General features: G+C 41.6%; 1 protein-coding gene across 1 annotated transcript in view; it reads left to right on the top strand.

The window, feature by feature from the left end:
- The window catches only part of LOC138792983 (S-adenosyl-L-methionine-dependent tRNA 4-demethylwyosine synthase TYW1-like), a 131,970-nt gene that overhangs the window by 49,659 nt on the left and 64,258 nt on the right, over window positions 1-18,053 (top strand). Inside the window, exons 9-11 of the mRNA XM_069971180.1 lie at window positions 1,671-1,723; window positions 5,445-5,563; window positions 11,034-11,143. Coding sequence (XP_069827281.1) covers window positions 1,671-1,723; window positions 5,445-5,563; window positions 11,034-11,143 — 282 coding nt within the window. The remainder of the gene's footprint in view (window positions 1-1,670; window positions 1,724-5,444; window positions 5,564-11,033; window positions 11,144-18,053) is intronic.

Here is an 18,053-nt window from a genome sequence, read left to right as displayed (position 1 = left end):
ACACTATGGGGCACAGGGCACTGGAGGGACGCTGAGCATCCCTTTGCCATCATCCCCTCCAGCAGCCTCAGCCCACACAGCTCTGGGAGTCGGGTCGTGACATCACTATTTTATCCAGGAAGTGAAGCCTTGATGCAGTAGTAAGTGCAGGGAAAAAAAGCACTTTATAAGCATTTCCCGTAATAAGTGTATGTATATTGGGGATTTGTATAACTTTTGGGGGGCAAAACTGTACTTAAATAAAAAATTTTGACAGACTTCTCCTTTTAAACATAAGGTATGTTTATACTTCGTAAAAGTGGCGGAATTCTGCCTGCCTCAGTGTGTCAATGGGATGCCGCGTGCGCCTCCGCTCTCTGCTCAAAAAATTGATATATCAATTATTTGAGCGGAGAACGGAGGCTCACACAGCATCCCATTGACACACTGAGGCAGTAGGGATTCCTCAGCTGGGGCTCCACCATGGAATTCTGCAGCTTTTACTCAGTGTGAACATACGCTAATCTGCAAGGAGCTGTTGGGCCAGGAGAAATATACATTGCGGGGGAGATTTATGAAACTTGTTCTAAACTCTGAACATTGGGCACCCTTATAATTAAATAAAAAACTGCAAACCTGAAAGGAGGGAATACCCACAAAAATCCATAGACCAGGACAAAAAGGGCATCAGGTAGAGCAATTTAAATTAAGACATCCAGGTTAACAATGAAGGAGATCCAAAGGTCCACAAGAGATATTTAGTGTTCCGTTCCTATACTAGACAGACACTATTTGTGATGCAAATCCAACACTTTCCATTACCCTATAAAGACCATTCCAACATTGGCATAGACTATAGAAAAGTTGGGTGGCATTCAATACTGAGCAAATCAACCAGTTTAAGTCTGCCAGAGATCGCAGACGTGTGGAAGTTAACCTTTCAGGACGCCAATGACTTTAGGTTAAAGCTGCATGGAAGAATTTTAGGGGAAAACTTTTTGAAATGATCTAGTCCAGACTATCCCCTCAGCCCACCTACGCGAGTTGAAGACTGCCATAGCATTTAACTCGAAAGAGTTAAAGCATTTTGTGTGGAAGAATGGTCAAAAACTCCAGTGTGTCAATGTGCTAAGATAGTAGAGATGCTACACAAGAGGTTTGTATCTGTAATTACAGCAAAAGGGGATTTTCAGGGGGTCAATACGCATGCACATCTGTTTTCTGAATCCTGGGGTGGGAGGTTTGTCTAAATTTTTGCTTGTGTCACACTAAAATATTTGGCCCCTTCAGTGGTAGGCATTTGTGTAACTCAAATGGCCCAACCTGAAAAGCCTTTCTTAATTCTAGGTTATAATGCAGCAAAACAGGAATATACCATAGTGGAAAAATACTTTTGTGAGGCATTATATTTCCATAAATGATAAGTTTACAATTTGTCACCTCTATAAGTGTCGTATATCACTTCCCTTGTATACCGTGCTTAGCTCTGTTTATGTAGATTACATTTCCATATTAAAATATTTGAGAATTGTATCGCTTATAAATCTAAGCACTCTGCAGATTTAATTTAGAAGAGGATGAATAAAAGTGCCAGGATAATTGATTGACCTTCCAGGCTGGTAACAGCTGCTTAGAGAGTGGTTATCCAGCAGATTACAGTTCTGCACTGAATTCTTTCTTCTGCTTTCCAGGTTACAGGCTGATTGGAAGCCATTCAGGTGTTAAGCTTTGCCGGTGGACAAAGGTATTTTGTTCTAATGAACATTTCTGTTTAATTTTATCTCCTTTTTTTTTTTTTTTTTTTTTTCTTTTACATTTGTACGCTCTGCTGTGAACATTGGCTGGGTTTCTCACACAGGTTTTGCATCTGTGGTGTTTTACCATGCCATGGCCAGATTGCTAATGTTAGAGTAGGAATTTAGGAATTTTGCTTTCTTTTAAAGGAAAAGTCCAGTGAAATTTTTTTATTAAACTACTGTATTGCCCCCAAAAAGTTATACAAATTACCAATATAGTAAGCCACATTATCCATATTATCCTTGAAGTTACGCCTTGATGCAACAGTAAGTGCAGGGAAAAAGGCACTTTATAAGCATTTCCTGTAATAAGTGTATATTGGTGATTTGTATAACTTTTTTTTTTGGGGGGGGGGCAATACTATACTACAAAAAAATTGCCGGACTTCTCCTTTAATGTTTGTCTTTTTTAGCTTGTTGGTGTTTAAAAACAAAGCAAAAAATAAATAAATAAAACCTTGATATTACAAAATTAACAATCATTATTTACAATTCATTACATGTACGGAATCTACTCTGCGAATAGCCAATGTGTTTTTTTTTTTCACATATAGAGTAGAAGGTACAGACTAAATTCAAGCAATCTCTTTATTGCAATCACTCAAAAGTGCAAAATGTAATATTTCAGCTTTGTGTCTTTTAAGTATGTGCAAAATTCACATACAGTGTAATTCCATACATAAAGGAGGTGGCACAGGTTGCTGCAAGATTGTCCAACTAAATAACCAAAATGATTAAATTCCCATTTTTAATGACCTTATTTGCTATCTTACTACATGTGGTCAAATGCTTCTTGTAATAATGCTGGCCCAGTCTAAATTTCTATCCCAATAGATCATGGGTGTCAAAACGTTATCTCCAGCTGCAGCAAAACTACAATTCCCATCATGCCCGGACAGCTAAAGCTTTGGATTTGGCTCTCCAGGCATGATGGGAAATGTAGTATTGCAACAGCTGGAGGGCCCCAGTTTGCAGACCCATGGTATAGATAATTAGAGAGTAGACAAGGACAAGATTAAAATGATAGGTAAATACATATAAGAACCAGTATCGAACTAGCAGGAACAAAATATATCATTTACATTTTGTTAAGTGTTTATAGTCTTCTAGATACATTATTAGAATATTGGGCATGACAAGTGAATTTAAAGGTCATCCAAGAAATATAAAAAAAAAATCTAACTCTGGAATTCAGAACCATAATCTAGTGTTTGATGGGTCCCATTAACATGCCTGTCATCTGATTTTGTCTGTCAGATTCATTTTAGTTTTATCACTGCTGAAAAGATTTGTGCGCAAGATCTAATAAATAGGCACTATTAAAGTCATTCATCCTTTTATATTTAGCATATTTATTATATGTTGCAGCTTTTCACTATTGTGTAGGCAAATAAAAATGTTTCTAGGGCAACTAAATGTTATGTTAAGCATGGGTATATTATCAGAAGCTGCCATTTATACAGAAAATCTGAGTTACACTGTTAATAGACAAATATAAACATGTGAGATAGGGTCTCCTAAAGGGCTAGTCCAGCAAAAATGTATTTATCTCTTTTAAATCAACTGGTGGTGGTTTCTTTCCGGTGTGACACAGTTCCCTCTGTTGCCTCCTCTGTCCGTGACAGGAACTGTCCAAAACAGGAGAAGTTTTCTATAGGGATTTTCTAGTGCTTTGAATAGTTCTTGTCATGGACAGAAGGGGCAGCAGAGAGCACCGACTGGAAAGAAGAGTAAAGATCACAGCAGCACAAACCAAAAAATAGAATAAGGCGGGTGCCCGTCTCACCACTCCGGCCCAGGGGCGGCAGCAAATCCAGAAAAACGTTGAGAGACAGCACTTCCAAAGCAATAAGTGAAATTTTATTGACACACCAGTGCGCACTGGTGTGTCAATAAAATTTCACTTATTGCTTTGGAAGTGCTGTCTCTCAACGTTTTACCGACTGGAAAGAATACAGGTGGTCCTCAGGTTACGACGGTCTCGAGTTACGCAGTTTCGTGGTTAAGACGCTTTATTCCGTTGCCTTATTCCGACTTGCACGGTTCCAACGTAACTCGAATATGTGCAGCGACAGAAGAATACCGCACTGTTGCAAGAATACCGCATGCAATTCTCAACTGAGGAAGATGAGTCTTCTGCACGCTGTAACGCCCTTCATTATGGCTCCTAAACGTAAGCCAGACTCTTCTGATGCCAGTGCTTCAAAGAAAAGAAAGGCTATCACCATGGAGGTGAAATTGGATATCATAAAACGTTTTGATAAGGGGGAAACAGCGACAAACATTGGCCGGTCATTAGGACTTAGTCGTTCGACTGTCGCTACAATTATCAAGGATAAAGATTGTATCCTTGAACGTGTGAAAGGATCTGCTCCTATGAAAGCAACAGTGATAACAAAGCAGCATAGTGGGCTTCTTATTGACTAACGATTATACGTGCTTTGGTTGGAAGACCAAAATCAATGCCGTATTCTGGTGAGCATTATGGTCATTCAGGAGAAGGCTCGGCGATTGCTTGAGGCGTTGAAAATAGAAAAGGGAGAAGGAAGTGGAAGTGAGGCGTTTGTGGCGAGTATGGGTTGGTTAATGAGGTTTAAGGATCGTGCCAATTTCCATACCATTTAAGTGCAAGGTGAGGCTGCTAGTGGTGATGAGAAAGCAGCAAGTGAGTTTCCTAAAGCGTTGGCTCAGATAATTGCGGACGGGGATTACTGTGCCCAACAAGTCTTCAACGTGGATGAGACAGGCTTGTTCTGGAAACATTTGCCTAACCGTGCGTACATCGCCAAGGAGAAAAAGTCAGCACCAGGTCATAGTCAGCAAGGAGAGACTGACTTTGCTTCTTGGGGGCAATGCTACTGGCGACTACAAACTGAAGGCCATGTTGGTGTATCGGGCTGAGAATCCAAGGGCACTTAAGGGCATTTCGAAGGGTCAACTGGAAGTCTAATAGGAAGGCATGGGTGACACTTGAAGTGTTTGAGGACTGGTTCAACAACCATTTTGTGCCAGGCGTGGAGCGGTACTGTACCTCCAAGGATATCTCCTTTAACGTGTTGCTAATTCTGGACAATGCCCCTGGACACCCTGCCCATGTGGATGACTTTCACCCTAATGTCAAGGTGGTTTACCTTCCACCTAATACCACTGCCCTAATATAGCCTATGGGCCAAGGGGTCATTGCTACATTCAAGGCCTACTACCTTCGAAGGGTCATTGGTAATGCTTTAGAAGCAACTGAAAAGAATAAGGACTTGACTTTAAAATACTTTTGGAAAAAATACAACATCCTTGATGCTGTGAAGAACATTGCTAATTCCTGGGGGGGGGGGGGGGGGGCCTAGAGGCTTTAAACCACATCTGTTACAGCAACTAAGTTTATATCTTCCCTATAAATAATGGCCGTCGGCTTACAGACCTTTTTTCCTAAGTTGCGAGCATTCGTACATGAATTTGCCACGATTTCATTCTATAAAACCACTATTGTGTCCAGGGGCGAGGGCATTGTCTTACTGATGTATGTCTTTGGAACATGTCTTCTCCATGGGCCCAAGGGATATGTCGGATGTAAGCACTGTGAAAGGGTAGTTAAAACATGATGCTGCCACTGTGCTGTTTAAATTTCTAGCTTGATGATCCTCAGTTTTTTTTTTTTCCTTCTCTTTTTAGTCAATGCTGCGAGGAAGAGGAGGTTGCTACAAGCACACATTTTATGGCATTGAAAGTCATCGCTGTATGGAAACTACTCCCAGTCTGGCCTGTGCTAATAAATGTGTTTTCTGCTGGAGGTAAATAATGCTTATTAAAGGATATACATATTCTGAGTATATACAGTGTGCTCCTCAGTCCAGGGTGCTCATCTCTTGCGAAGAGTGTAGAGCAGTTACATAGTGTCTTTTGCTATGACGGACCTTTCATGTCCTGCTTAGGATAGATACTGGTGAATGCTTAGTTTCTTCTATGGGGCTGACGCAGGGAAGTTGTACACATGGATAGAGGCTGTAATGTGGCTGAACACTGCATCAGCATGAGGTTTACCACAAATAATATGGAGTCGGGTTGTGACATCACCATGTTATCCAGGAAATGAAGCCTTGATGCAGTAGTAAATGCAGGGAAAAAGCACTTTATGTGCTTTTCCCGTAATAAGTGTATATTGATGATTTGTATAACTTTTAGGAGACAATACATTACTTTAAAGTAACTCTGGCCCAAACTATTTTTTAATATGTTATTGCTTATAGAATGTTAGGCAAATTTCAAATGTACATTATTTATAGGGCTATTTCCCTTGATTTAGTAGATCAGGATAACTTCAGATTCTCTCACGAATCGAGGGTGGAATTACAATGGAGTGTCCAGCAGGGGCGCACTATATATATAGAAATCAATGAGTACCATTGACTTCTATATATAGTGCGCCCCCGCTGGACACTCCATTGGAATTACAATGGATGTGTATGTAAATGTAATATACAGTATGTTTTTGATTGAATACATTTATGGAATACTTTGAGGAGCAAGTGTCCTTGCTCCCCAAAGTATTCCATGAATGTAATCAATCAGTACATTTGAAAATCCATCACAGTAAGCCCGCCGAACCGCCGCTCTGGACTACACTGAACTACTACTCCCATCACCTGCTCATAGCATGAGCAGGTGATGGGAGGTGTAGTAGCTTGGTTATCGCTAACCGGCCGGGGACACCAGGAAGCACCGGGAGCCGGTATGTGTGATCGGAGAGCGGCGGCCGGGCGGGGAGTCAGCCATCAGATTCCTCTTGCTTCCACTGGTGTCACGCTTCCCACTTGGCCCACAGAAAGGCAGAGGGGACAATTAAATTCTTCCAGTATACCCCTAAGTTTATGTAAGAATTCCACTCAATAAACTTAAGTATTACCATTAGTACATTTTTTTTTTCTTCTTCTTTTGCTGATGTCAGAGATTCTCATTTTTGTCTTAAGTAATGTCACTTTAGCTTGGCTTGTTTCCAGCACATGGTGTGAATACCTATAACATATTGGCATTGAAATGCTATGTCCCTATGAATAATTCAGTACCAGTTAGTTACCTGACGGTCGCTGCAGGGCATGTTTCAAGCAACTAGCCATGAATGCCACTTAGTGTCATGTTTTTTTAGGGGCCTCTGGTTACTGGGATTTCTTCTGCAGTAATTCTCCAAATTCTGGTAGAGCGCCATAATAACATCTGATGTGATAAGAACACCGATAGTTCACTTGTAGGACACATTGATTAATACACCGATATCTGAGGCAAAGTGAAGAATGTCTCCTTGTTCTTCAGTGTCATCTTTCAGCAAGGTTTCATTGCTTTCTGCAGAACCTCCAGAATATGACAGGCTTGTCTAAAGCAGGAGTATAGACCGAAATCCTAGGCTTACATTTCTTTCTAAGCCGCCAATGATCTATCATTTGGTTTTAATCAGCATAATGATTGCAATTAACTACAACAATCTGATTAGATCTGAAGATTTGTTATCTTACTCTAGTCGGGCTTACTTTTCCTGCTAATAAAGTCTGGTTGCCAAGTAAAGTGCCTCATAGTTATTGTTATATAGTATGTAGCAATACCAGCAAATAAGTAATATATATATATATATATATATATATATATATATATATATATATATATATAATATATATATATATATATAATATAAGCTCTCTAGTAGAGCTGATCCCTGTGCATTAACTTTAGTATAAGCCAGTGATTTTCAACCAGTGTGCCGCGACACATGGTCGGGTGTGCCGCGGGGAAAGTTCCCCAAACTATGGTGCCCCTGTGAAACAGGAGAAAACAATGGGGGAGAGAAACCTGGGGATGGGGGAGAAACAGGGGAGAGAAGCAGGGGGGAGAGACATATGGGGATGGGGGAGAGAAACAGCGGAGAGAAGTATGGTGGAGAGAAGTATGGTGGAGAGAAGTATGGTGGAGAGAAGTATGGTGGAGAGAAGTATGGTGGAGAGAAGTATGGTGGAGAGAAGTATGGTGGAGAGAAGTATGGTGGAGAGAAGTATGGTGGAGAGAAGTATGGTGGAGAGAAGTATGGTGGAGAGAAGTATGGTGGAGAGAAGTATGGTGGAGAGAAGTATGGTGGAGAGAAGTATGGTGGAGAGAAGTATGGTGGAGAGAAGTATGGTGGAGAGAAGTATGGTGGAGAGAAGTATGGTGGAGAGAAGTATGGTGGAGAGAAGTATGGTGGAGAGAAGTATGGTGGAGAGAAGTATGGTGGAGAGAAGTATGGGGGAGAGAAGCATGGGGGAGAGAAGCATGGGGGAGAGAAGCACAAGAGAGAAGTAGGGGGGAGAAGTAGGGGGGAGAGAAGTACTGGAGAGAAGCAGGGGGGAGAAGCATGGGGGAGAGAAGCATAGGGGAGAGAAGCACAGGAGAGAGAAGCACAAGAGAGAAGTAGGGGGGAGAAGTATGGTGGAGAGAAGTACTGGAGAGAAGCAGGGGGGAGAAGCATGGGGGAGAGAAGCACAGGAGAGAAGCAGGGGGGAGAAGTATGGTGGAGAGAAGAACAGGAGAGAAGCATGGGGGAGAGAAGCACAGGAGAGAAGCAGGGGGGAGAAGTATGATGGAGAGAAGCACAGGAGAGAAGCAGGGGGAAGAAGTATGGTGGAGAGAAGCACAGGAGAGAAGCAGGGGGGAGAGAAGCACAGGAGAGAAGTAGGGGGGAGAAGTATGGTGGAGAGAAGAACAGGAGAGAAGCACAGGGGGGAGAAGTATGGTGGATAGAAGAACAGGAGAGAAGTAGGGGGGAGAAGTATGGTGGAGAGAAGAACAGGAGAGAAGCACAGGGGGGAGAAGAAAACAGGCCCAGGTTTCACACTGAGTGAGTATAAATACATTTAGGGGGACATTTATTAAGTCCGGCGTTTTTTACGCCGGACTTATAAATGTCCCCGCATCTCCAGTGCTACGGAGATTTATGTAGAGGCGGACTGCCTCTACATAAATCCCGTGCGCGTCGGTGCACACAGCCGAAAACCTACGCCACCTGAAAGGTGGAGTAGGTTTTCGGCGTATCTTTGTGCGGAAAAAATTATAAATTGCGCGGACTCTGAGTCCGTGCCTCCCGTAGCACCCCCTCCACACCCCCGCCCCCCGGCGTACTCGGCGGAAAGTGCCGATATGCGAATATTTTATTCGCAAATCGGCCATTTGCGAATAAAAAAATACGCAAATCGGCACTTTCCGCCAAAAATCATCCGTACGCCGTATGATACATGTCGCCCTTAGAATCGATATTATTAACTATATGTATAATATGTACTGTTTTAGTGTCATTTTGTGCCATTTTGGTTGGTGGTGTGCCCCGGGATTTTTTAAGTATAAAAAGTGTGCCGCGGCTCAAAAAAGGTTGAAAATCACTGGTATAAGCCATCCTTCATATTGGATACTTGACCTATGTTCATACCGTTTGTTTTTTTTAATACAGAGATTCCGGGAACCATTGGTGCAGTGAATAGACTTGTAAACTGTTATATTTTCTAAACCATTAAAGATAAAATTTCTGGCCTTGCTCTTGATACCTCTTGTTCAGCATCCACATTAAAATTTTTAAAGGGATTTCTTACATCACAAGGTCATTTCATATGGGTTTTACTATGTTTTATCTTTTCATGTAGATGCAACTAGAGTACAGTGACAGCACCGAACTGTGAGGTCTGCGCTCGCTAGCTCCTCATTCCCTGCTTGCTGACTGTGCAATTACATGCACAGACAGTGAACAGGTAAGTGCGGGGGGCTGCCCAGGTTGATCACTAGATCGTCCGGGCAGCCCATCGTCTGCTGCCGCTGCTCCTACTGCACGGTGAGACAGCAGCAGACTGCAGCTATCTAAATCGTTGATGTTTCAACATGTTGAAAGACAACGATCAGCCAACATCGTGCATGTCGGGTGATGGCTGCCTTCTATTACACACAATGATTATTGTCCGAATATGGCCGATAATCACTTTGTGTAATAGGACCTTAAAGCTGGAAATGGCTTGGGGAAAGATGCGATTGTCATCTTTGACATGAACAATTGAGAAAATGTATGCAGATAGGAAATTGTGCTAACTTATGGAGTGGATCTCATTTTTAGTACCTGAGACAATACTATTGGGCAGCTCCTGTATGTAGTAGCAGTGGATAGTGCTTGCGTTTTTACCGCTAATTGCAGTAGTGTCATAAGTCAGTCACAACCTGCTGATGCTTTGTGTATGAGCAGCCTTGTTGTATTATTGTTAACTATTGTTCAATTAATCATATCTTTAAGTACAGCATAAAGTGTTCATTTTAGCATAGTGAAGCTCCATTCAAGTAATGTTTTACCATATGCTGCAGGAATGTATCAAAATACCATAAACCTATATAGCGCTGTTCAACGCAGTGTGGCCATGGGATTAGAAAAAAAACAAAACTACTTTCTTGCAAAATAGCACCATACCTGTCCTTAGGTGATGTGTGGCTGTTTAGCTGTATTGACTTTAGTGTAACTCAGCTGCAAGACCACACCTAAACTGAGGACAAGAGTGTTGCTGTTTCTAGAAGAAAGCAGCCATGTGTTTTCTACAGACAGATTTATCTGACAGATTTTGGAAGCCAAAGCCAGGAATGGATTTGAGAAGAGCAGAAATCTCAGTCCTTCCTTTATGACCTGTTCCCTGTTTATAGTCTGTTCCTGGCTTTGGCTTCGAAAATCTTTCAGATAAATCTCTGTGTAAACGCGTGTTCTCTTGCTGTACTGCGCATGCGCAGCCTAGTAAAGCCGTTGGCGCGGCCAACCTGTAATGCCGCCCCCCCTCCCCCCGGGTGACGTCAGTATGCAGTTCTTTTCAACACGCCCAGAGGGGCGTGATAATAGCGCTGGAGCAGGCCCAGGGCCGTGACTACTTGGCTGATAATTTACATACAGCGCAGGAGATAATTAATTATATGTACATTGTTTGCAGGGTACAGAGGAATGTTTGGAAAGCGTGCTGGGTGATTTACCAGCACATTTCCTTAGCTTTATGGCCGTTTTTAGCGTGATTTAATGGACCAAAAGTAGTCTACCATGCCTTTCTACCAAGCAAACAAAACTTACATCGTTCTAAAGCCGGTGAAACAAGTCACAAGTAGCCACAATTATGCTGTGCTATACAGTCTCCCTGATTAAAAAACAAAAATATCAATACTCATAGAAGGCAATGGCTCTTATATTTTTTATATTGACATGCTATCGTTGTCTATGTTTTTACATTGTAGACATCATACCAATCCTGTGGGAACAGAATGGAGGTGGAAGATGGACCCGCCTGAGAAAATTGTACAGGAAGCCATTGAAAATCACCAAAACATGATCAAGCAGTTTAGAGGTATAATCAAGAGCAAGAGATTTTTAAGTGTCTTTTTAATGTCTTTTTTAAGTGTCTTTTTAAGGCAGATAGGTGACAGGGTGATAGAACAAACAAATTATGTCTGTGTTTTTCCTCATAATTTTGGCACATAGTGATCTGTACTATCACTTGAGCAGCTGTATGTAATGTAAAAGAACCGGCCACCATCGGTAGGAAACACTGTAATCTTGGTTTGTCCATTGAGGGCAATTCCTTTCAATCCATTTAGAGCTGTAGATATTGAAGTGGCACATAAAGCCAATAAAGAAGAACAAATCCTTGCTGGGGGATAGAGCGGAAACTCTGGTCAGAGCAGAAGAGTTAAGTTTTGTTTAAATCCATCATAACATTGTTCTAAAAAATGCAGAGTAAGCCTGGAAGCACTAAATCACTTCCAGCATGTAGTTAATAGTGCCGTCTCCTATATACATGTAAATGAATGCTCCCCACCTCATTAAACATGCTGTTTCCTTCCTTGCTCTGATGAATGTGCAAACCTGTGTGACCAGACTCTAGTTAGAGCTAAAGAATTATAGCATTGTCCTATGTAGGTGGAGGAGCAATGATAACTGAATAAACACTGTAATAGAAGATATTTATTGTAGAAAATGGACTAGAAATAACTTTTAGCTTTCTCCAGCGCTGATACAGACTTTTAACGCTACTGGTCAGATTTTAGCAACCTTTACCTGCCACCGTGTTTGCCTATAGTACATGACAATATTTGATGATGCAGACATTTTGGTAAAATAAAAGTACGGTACTTTCCTGCATAGAAAACTATTTTTTAACCCAGGAAAATTTTTTCAAAAGTCAGGGGTCGTCTTATACATCGGATGTTGTTTTATAGGGCAGGTGCTAAAAAACTTTGGAACCGGAATGAAGAATCTGCGGTCACCACGTACGGTGGGTGGCAGTGTCTGTACAAAGGGCAGAGCAAGCTGTAGGCGTCTGGGGTATGGAAAAAAGAGCTGGCGCTGTTCCCAGAAATACACACCACCTTCACCAGTCTGTCCTGCCCTTGTATCCTACCGGTATTACTGTACCTCCATCTCTGCCTCTCAGATGTCGCTGCTGTCTGATGTTTTTTTTAATAAAATTTTATTTGTTGTGCATTGGAAGAGGGGTAGTCTTATTCGCTGGGAAATACGGTACTAGACCAGGGTAAAAAAAAACAAAAACACGCATTTCAGATGTGGATCACGGCAACCCTTGTGTCTGGGTGTCTGTATCGGGGGACCCACAGTGGGTCCAGTAGTCTGCCAGCTGGAGCAAGTTAAATATGGCTGTACACTGGAGGTGCCCATTCAGCCAGAAACTGACTGAGGCCTGTAATCACTCTGGCCAATGATTTGCTGGGCAGACCGTTTCTTGTTTAGAGAGACAGACCAAGAAGTGCTGAGCAGTGTGGTAAGGCACTATATATACATTATATAATTTTTTTTATTATTAGTAAGAGTTTGCATTGTATTGCAGATTGTCCCCATTAATACTACCTTTGGAAATTATTGATGTTAAAGGGGTTGTCCAGGCATCGGCCTCTAACCGTTCTGACTGCACGTTGTGTTATACAGTTGCTGAGGCAAATCTCTGATGCCCAGTGAACATGGTACTTGGGTCCTGTTATGAATATTAGGACCTATACAATATACAGTGGTACCTTGGTTTAAAAGTAACTTGGTTTAAGAGCGTTTTGCAAGAAGAGCTCACAGTTTTTCAAAATTGTGACTTGGTTAGGAGCTTTGCTTTGGTTTCAGTGCTCCCTGTACTGGGTGGGAGGAGGGGGGGGGGAGCAGCATGGTCATTATAGCGAGGTCCACAGCACTTTATTCTGACCCAGGAAGTCTTCCCCACCCTCCAAATCATAGCAAATCCACTTCAGGCTGGGGCTTGCATCAGGGGACAGGAGTGTGAAGGTAATCTCTTCATACCTGTAACCACTCTCTCTGCAGAGAGCGCTGCATGTATGTGCTCACATCTGCTTTGCTCATTCCTTTATGCTCCCTGCAGTCTCTGCCAGCCCTTGTTTGCCATCCTCTCCATTCCTGCTATGATGTGCCTGCACTTACACTCAGCTATACACAGTGCAGTATAGAAAAGTTTGTCAGTGTCCATCTGCACAGCAACATGTTGAAAAACAAGCGACTGCAACGCTTAGCCGACATGAACGATGTCGGCTGATCGTTGCACTCTATTCCACGGGACGATTATCGTCCGTAGCGACCAAATACGACAGATAATCGTTCCGTGGAATAGGGCCTTAAGTATAGGGTCTAAAGATCTTCATTGTGTCCATGTCCATGAGGCTTGCCATAAAGCATGTAACTAAATGCCGTTAAAACAGGTTAGGCAAGATGGCAGCCCCCATAATAATATATTAATATATATTTATGACAGTCCGAAAATAGAAACAGTTTAGAAAAAAAAGCACATGTTCCAGTATCAGTAAATCATATCAAACTAAGAAATAAAAATAAATCTAGGTTATACATTCCCTTTAAGTCTCTGAGCACAGAGGTGTATATTATACACTGTCAAATCACTCTTATATTTATGTAATATAAAGACTCATTTAAATGCTAATCCGATAAAACCTATGTAAGATCTGTGTTGTTTCCAGTAGAATTACAGTTAATTAATCATGGTGTTTTTGGTTGGGATTCTCCCATTATGTAAATAGCGTTCATTAGAGTCCGCTCTGCATGCAGTAGCATTGGTTTGTGTGCGTTCTTTCCTATAAGAATAACAGTGAGAATTCTCGCTGGAGTTGCTGATGACAGTACCGAGCCTTAAATCTGCAATGGCTTGACTGTACGGCCATAAAGAATGTAACCGTTCTGGGATCTGCCTTTCACTGGCTTGTGAAATTGGATAACTCGCTTCCTGAGGGGCTCTACCCGCCTGTTAGAGTTATTAATAATTGTCAGGAAGACGTACATTAGTGTAACAGATGAACAGTATCATATTGACTAGATAGTAGCGTTGGTTGCAGACTACTATATAATTGATTGAACTTTTCTAGTGATTTTTTACTTCAGCTTGCTCTTTATTCCCAGTCCACCTTAGCTATACTTCTTTGTCGGGCATGCAGACACTGACTGAAGTGCTAGGCCACTCTTCCATCTGTTCTCATAAAGTATTTTTCCAACTCCTACCCTGACAGTGGCCTGCTTCTGTTTTATGTTGCTGGAATCCTCATATTATTCTATATTTTCTCTGTAAATAATTTCTCGGGTTTTGTCATGTCCAAGTTTTGATTCTTTCTCGAGAAAGAACACCACTTTTGTCAACTGGCTGCGCCAGTTTTTTTTTTTTTTTTTTTTAAATCTTCCTCTCTTTACTGCTTTTTCATGATACACATGATTGGTGGTCACTTGTACACTGTTAGCCAGCTCTCTTGACCAATCACACCAGTTGTGCTTTTTTTTTTTTTTTTTTTATGGAAAAGAGGAAAAACCTGCAAGTATAGATTTAAAGCGGTACTCCGACAAAAATCCTTTTTTTTTTTTTTTAAATCGGCTGGATTAAAAAGATATCTTATATGCCGGAAAATACAGTAGATATTTTATTTTTTTCCATTTAAAAATCTCAAGTCTTCCGGCACTTATCAGCTGCTGTAGGTCCTGCTGGAAGTGGAGTATTCTTTTCAGTCTGACACAGTGCTCTCTGATGAGCACACAATTTCATGCAGGACATACAGCATCTGATAAGTACGGGAGGACTGGAGGTTTTTAAATTGAAGTAAGTTACAAATCTATATAACTTAGTGAAACCAGTTGATTTGAAAGAAAAAGTTTTTCGCTGAAGTACCCTTTTAAGCATTCAGAATATGTCAGAAGTGCTAGCTGCTGCAGCTCAATCTTTAAAGTGAATATAAAGCCATGGAACGCATTAATAATAATGTCTTAATCTTTATAGTGCCAACATATTCGGCAGCACTTTACAGTTCTGAGGGTACATATATAGCAGGTGCAGCCCTGTGAGCTTTGAGAACTATGTGGGTGAATTTATGAATTTAAATGGACCCTTTCACCTTGAATCCTGTACAGCTGCACACAGGATGCTGTATAATGTGATCTGATACTCCCCAGTATGGGAAAAGAAAACTATTATAACCTCTCTATATTATGCATTTAAATGCCTGTTATTCATGTGTATAGAAGTTAGGTCAGTTGTGTTAATAATTGTGTATATAGAGAAAAAAATTATATATATATATATATATATATATATATATATATATATATATATATATATATATATATAATTAATTATTATTATCATTATTATTATTATATATTCTTTTATGTTTAGTTAAATTATATTCTGAATAATGACAATGTAAAAAGAGACATTCGTTTTTTTCTCTCAATTCTGTAGAAACAAATCTTTGGTGTCAAGAATATGTGTGGGGGGATGTAGGGCAGTCATCCTAATATATAAGCTGTAGTCACTTTGGGATTCAAGAGCATTTCACTCAGTCATTCGCGCAACTATATAGATTCGCGTTGATGATCTACAGCCAAATTTAACCTGGAAGAAATTTTTGGGTAACACCACAGACATGGGTGAAAGACTGTGGTTTTAAACTTTAATTCAATAGGAAAGAGTAATGTGGAAGGTAGAGCGGGGGCAGAGGCCGATGGTCAGGGCTTTATAGTACAGCAAGACAGAGATCAAAACATACTAGGTAATAGGCTGTATTTCCAGGCGGTACTCGGGCTATCTTCACCTTACCCACAGAACGGGAAGGCAGTGGGAGTCAAAGTAAATATATGTTGTATCAGTATAGATGTTAGTTTTCTGTATCCGTTCAGAAATCACAGTTGTAGAGGAGCAGAAAACTCTTGCCACGTAGGCAGCGGGAGTCAAATGGCGATGGTTCGAGTTCGTACGGACCTAAACCTCGGCCCTGTTCATCTCTATTCGCAAATGATGCACATTTGTGGGAACGTTGTGCGGAAATGTCTTCCAACATTGTACCAAATATCAGTGCAATTGTATAAAGAATGCCTTTATTTGATTTGTGTGAATTTGTTGTATTACCGAGAGGTGGCTGTTTTAAGAGTCAAAAATCTAGCTTTAATTTGATTAAACAAACTTAAAGGGGAACTATCGGTAGTTAGATGAATTTAACCTACTAATAGCCCCCTTTACCGCCTGGGATGCTGAGGAGGAAGGTATGTTTGTTACTGCCCCGTCATCTGCCCCACCCCCTTAATTGGTTATCATTAGAGATAATATAGAAGAACGAATTTACAGTAAAAAACGAAGCAAATCACTTAGTTATAGCTCAGCAGTCGGCTTATCAGCTTGCTGTCTCTGAACTCTGTGCTGCTCCTCTCTGGGTGCCTGGAAAAGCTGAATCCAGTCCTGGGAAACTTCTCCCAATTTCCCAGGACTGAATCCAGCTTTTCCCGGCACCCGAAGTTGAGCGGCACAGACTGCAAAGGCAGCCAGCTGATAAGCCGATGGCTGAGCTAACTTAAGGCCCTATTCCACCAACAAATCCAAACCCAGGAACAGACTATAATCAGAGAACAGGTCATAAAGGAAAGACTGGATTTCTCTTCTTTTCAAATCCGTTCCTGGGTTTGGCTTCAAATCTTTGGCAGATAATCTGTCGTCAGATCTGTTGGTGGAATAGGGCCTTTAGTCGTTTGCTTCGCTTTTACTTTGTTTAGGTTTATCTTTTGTTTGTGCAGTTAAAGGACAACTCCCACAAAAATTTTTTTTTGCTCATTTAACACACATTACAAAGTTATATAACTTTGTAATGTGGTTAAATACCCGGCCTGGCCCCCTTCCCCCACTTTCGGACCCCCGACCCCCCACCCCGGAAGTTAAGGAATGTATACATTACCTATTACGATCGTCACGGTCCTCTTCTCCGGGGCGGCATCTGGTGACGACGACGTCAGAGCCGAGGGGCGGTCCGGGTCTTCTTCCTCCTCGGCGTCTTCATGCAAAGTGAATGGGGATGAAAAGGCTGCTGGTGCACATGCGCACCAGCAGCCTTTTCATTGGCTGGAGCGCATCACATGGCTTCCAGCTTGCTCAGCCCTGATTGGCTGAGCTTGCTGGAAGCCATGTGATGCGCTCCAGCCAATGAAAAGGCTGCCGGTGCGCAAGCGCACTGGCAGCCTTTTCCATCCCCTGGACCCGGAAGTTGGAGACATCGCTGGATGGCGGAAGGCGGCGACGGAGAGGTGGACGGCGGGCGAATCGAGTGGCGATCGTCACCGGAGAGATGGTGAGTATGGTGTCTGTGTGTGTCTGTGTTTTTTTTTTTTTTTGGGGTCCCGCGGGAGTTGTCCTTTAATCGTGCACAAACTGTGGATGTGGATCAGTAATTTGAATTCAGTTGAGCCTACTAGCTTTGGCTGGATGTGAGGGTAATATAGAAAATTGTCGGCAGAAAAAGACCACTTGGTTCATCTAGTCTGCCCTTTTTAGTATTTCCCTTCTTATTTTAGGATAGATATGTTTTTATCCCAGGCATGTTGAATTGTTATTGTAGATTTACCTACCACATCTGCTAAAAGTTTGTTCCAAGCATCTACTACTTTTTCAGTAAAGGAGCTAGCAACAGTGCATGTCCTTTACCCCATTTTCAGTCAAGCATTCATGGGCTTCCAATGGGTAAAAGGGGAAGAATAGCTAATGGCTGAATGAGTGTTCAGTCAGTGGCTATAGGCACGTTCTTGCCTCACTCTTTCACCGTTACAATGTTTTTCAAGCTTTCAAGTTTTTCTACAAACCAGACATCAAGTGTGACCTCCGACAGATCACATTTAAGTATTCATTATTTCTGTATCATTTTTTTCCATGACGCCTATTACCTAGTATTTATACAGCAGGAATTGAAATGTCATGGTTAAATATTACA

The sequence above is a fragment of the Dendropsophus ebraccatus genome, chromosome 5 (assembly GCF_027789765.1).
Source record: "Dendropsophus ebraccatus isolate aDenEbr1 chromosome 5, aDenEbr1.pat, whole genome shotgun sequence".
Lineage (NCBI taxonomy): Eukaryota > Metazoa > Chordata > Amphibia > Anura > Hylidae > Dendropsophus > Dendropsophus ebraccatus.
This window is presented reverse-complemented; position numbering and strand designations above follow the sequence as displayed.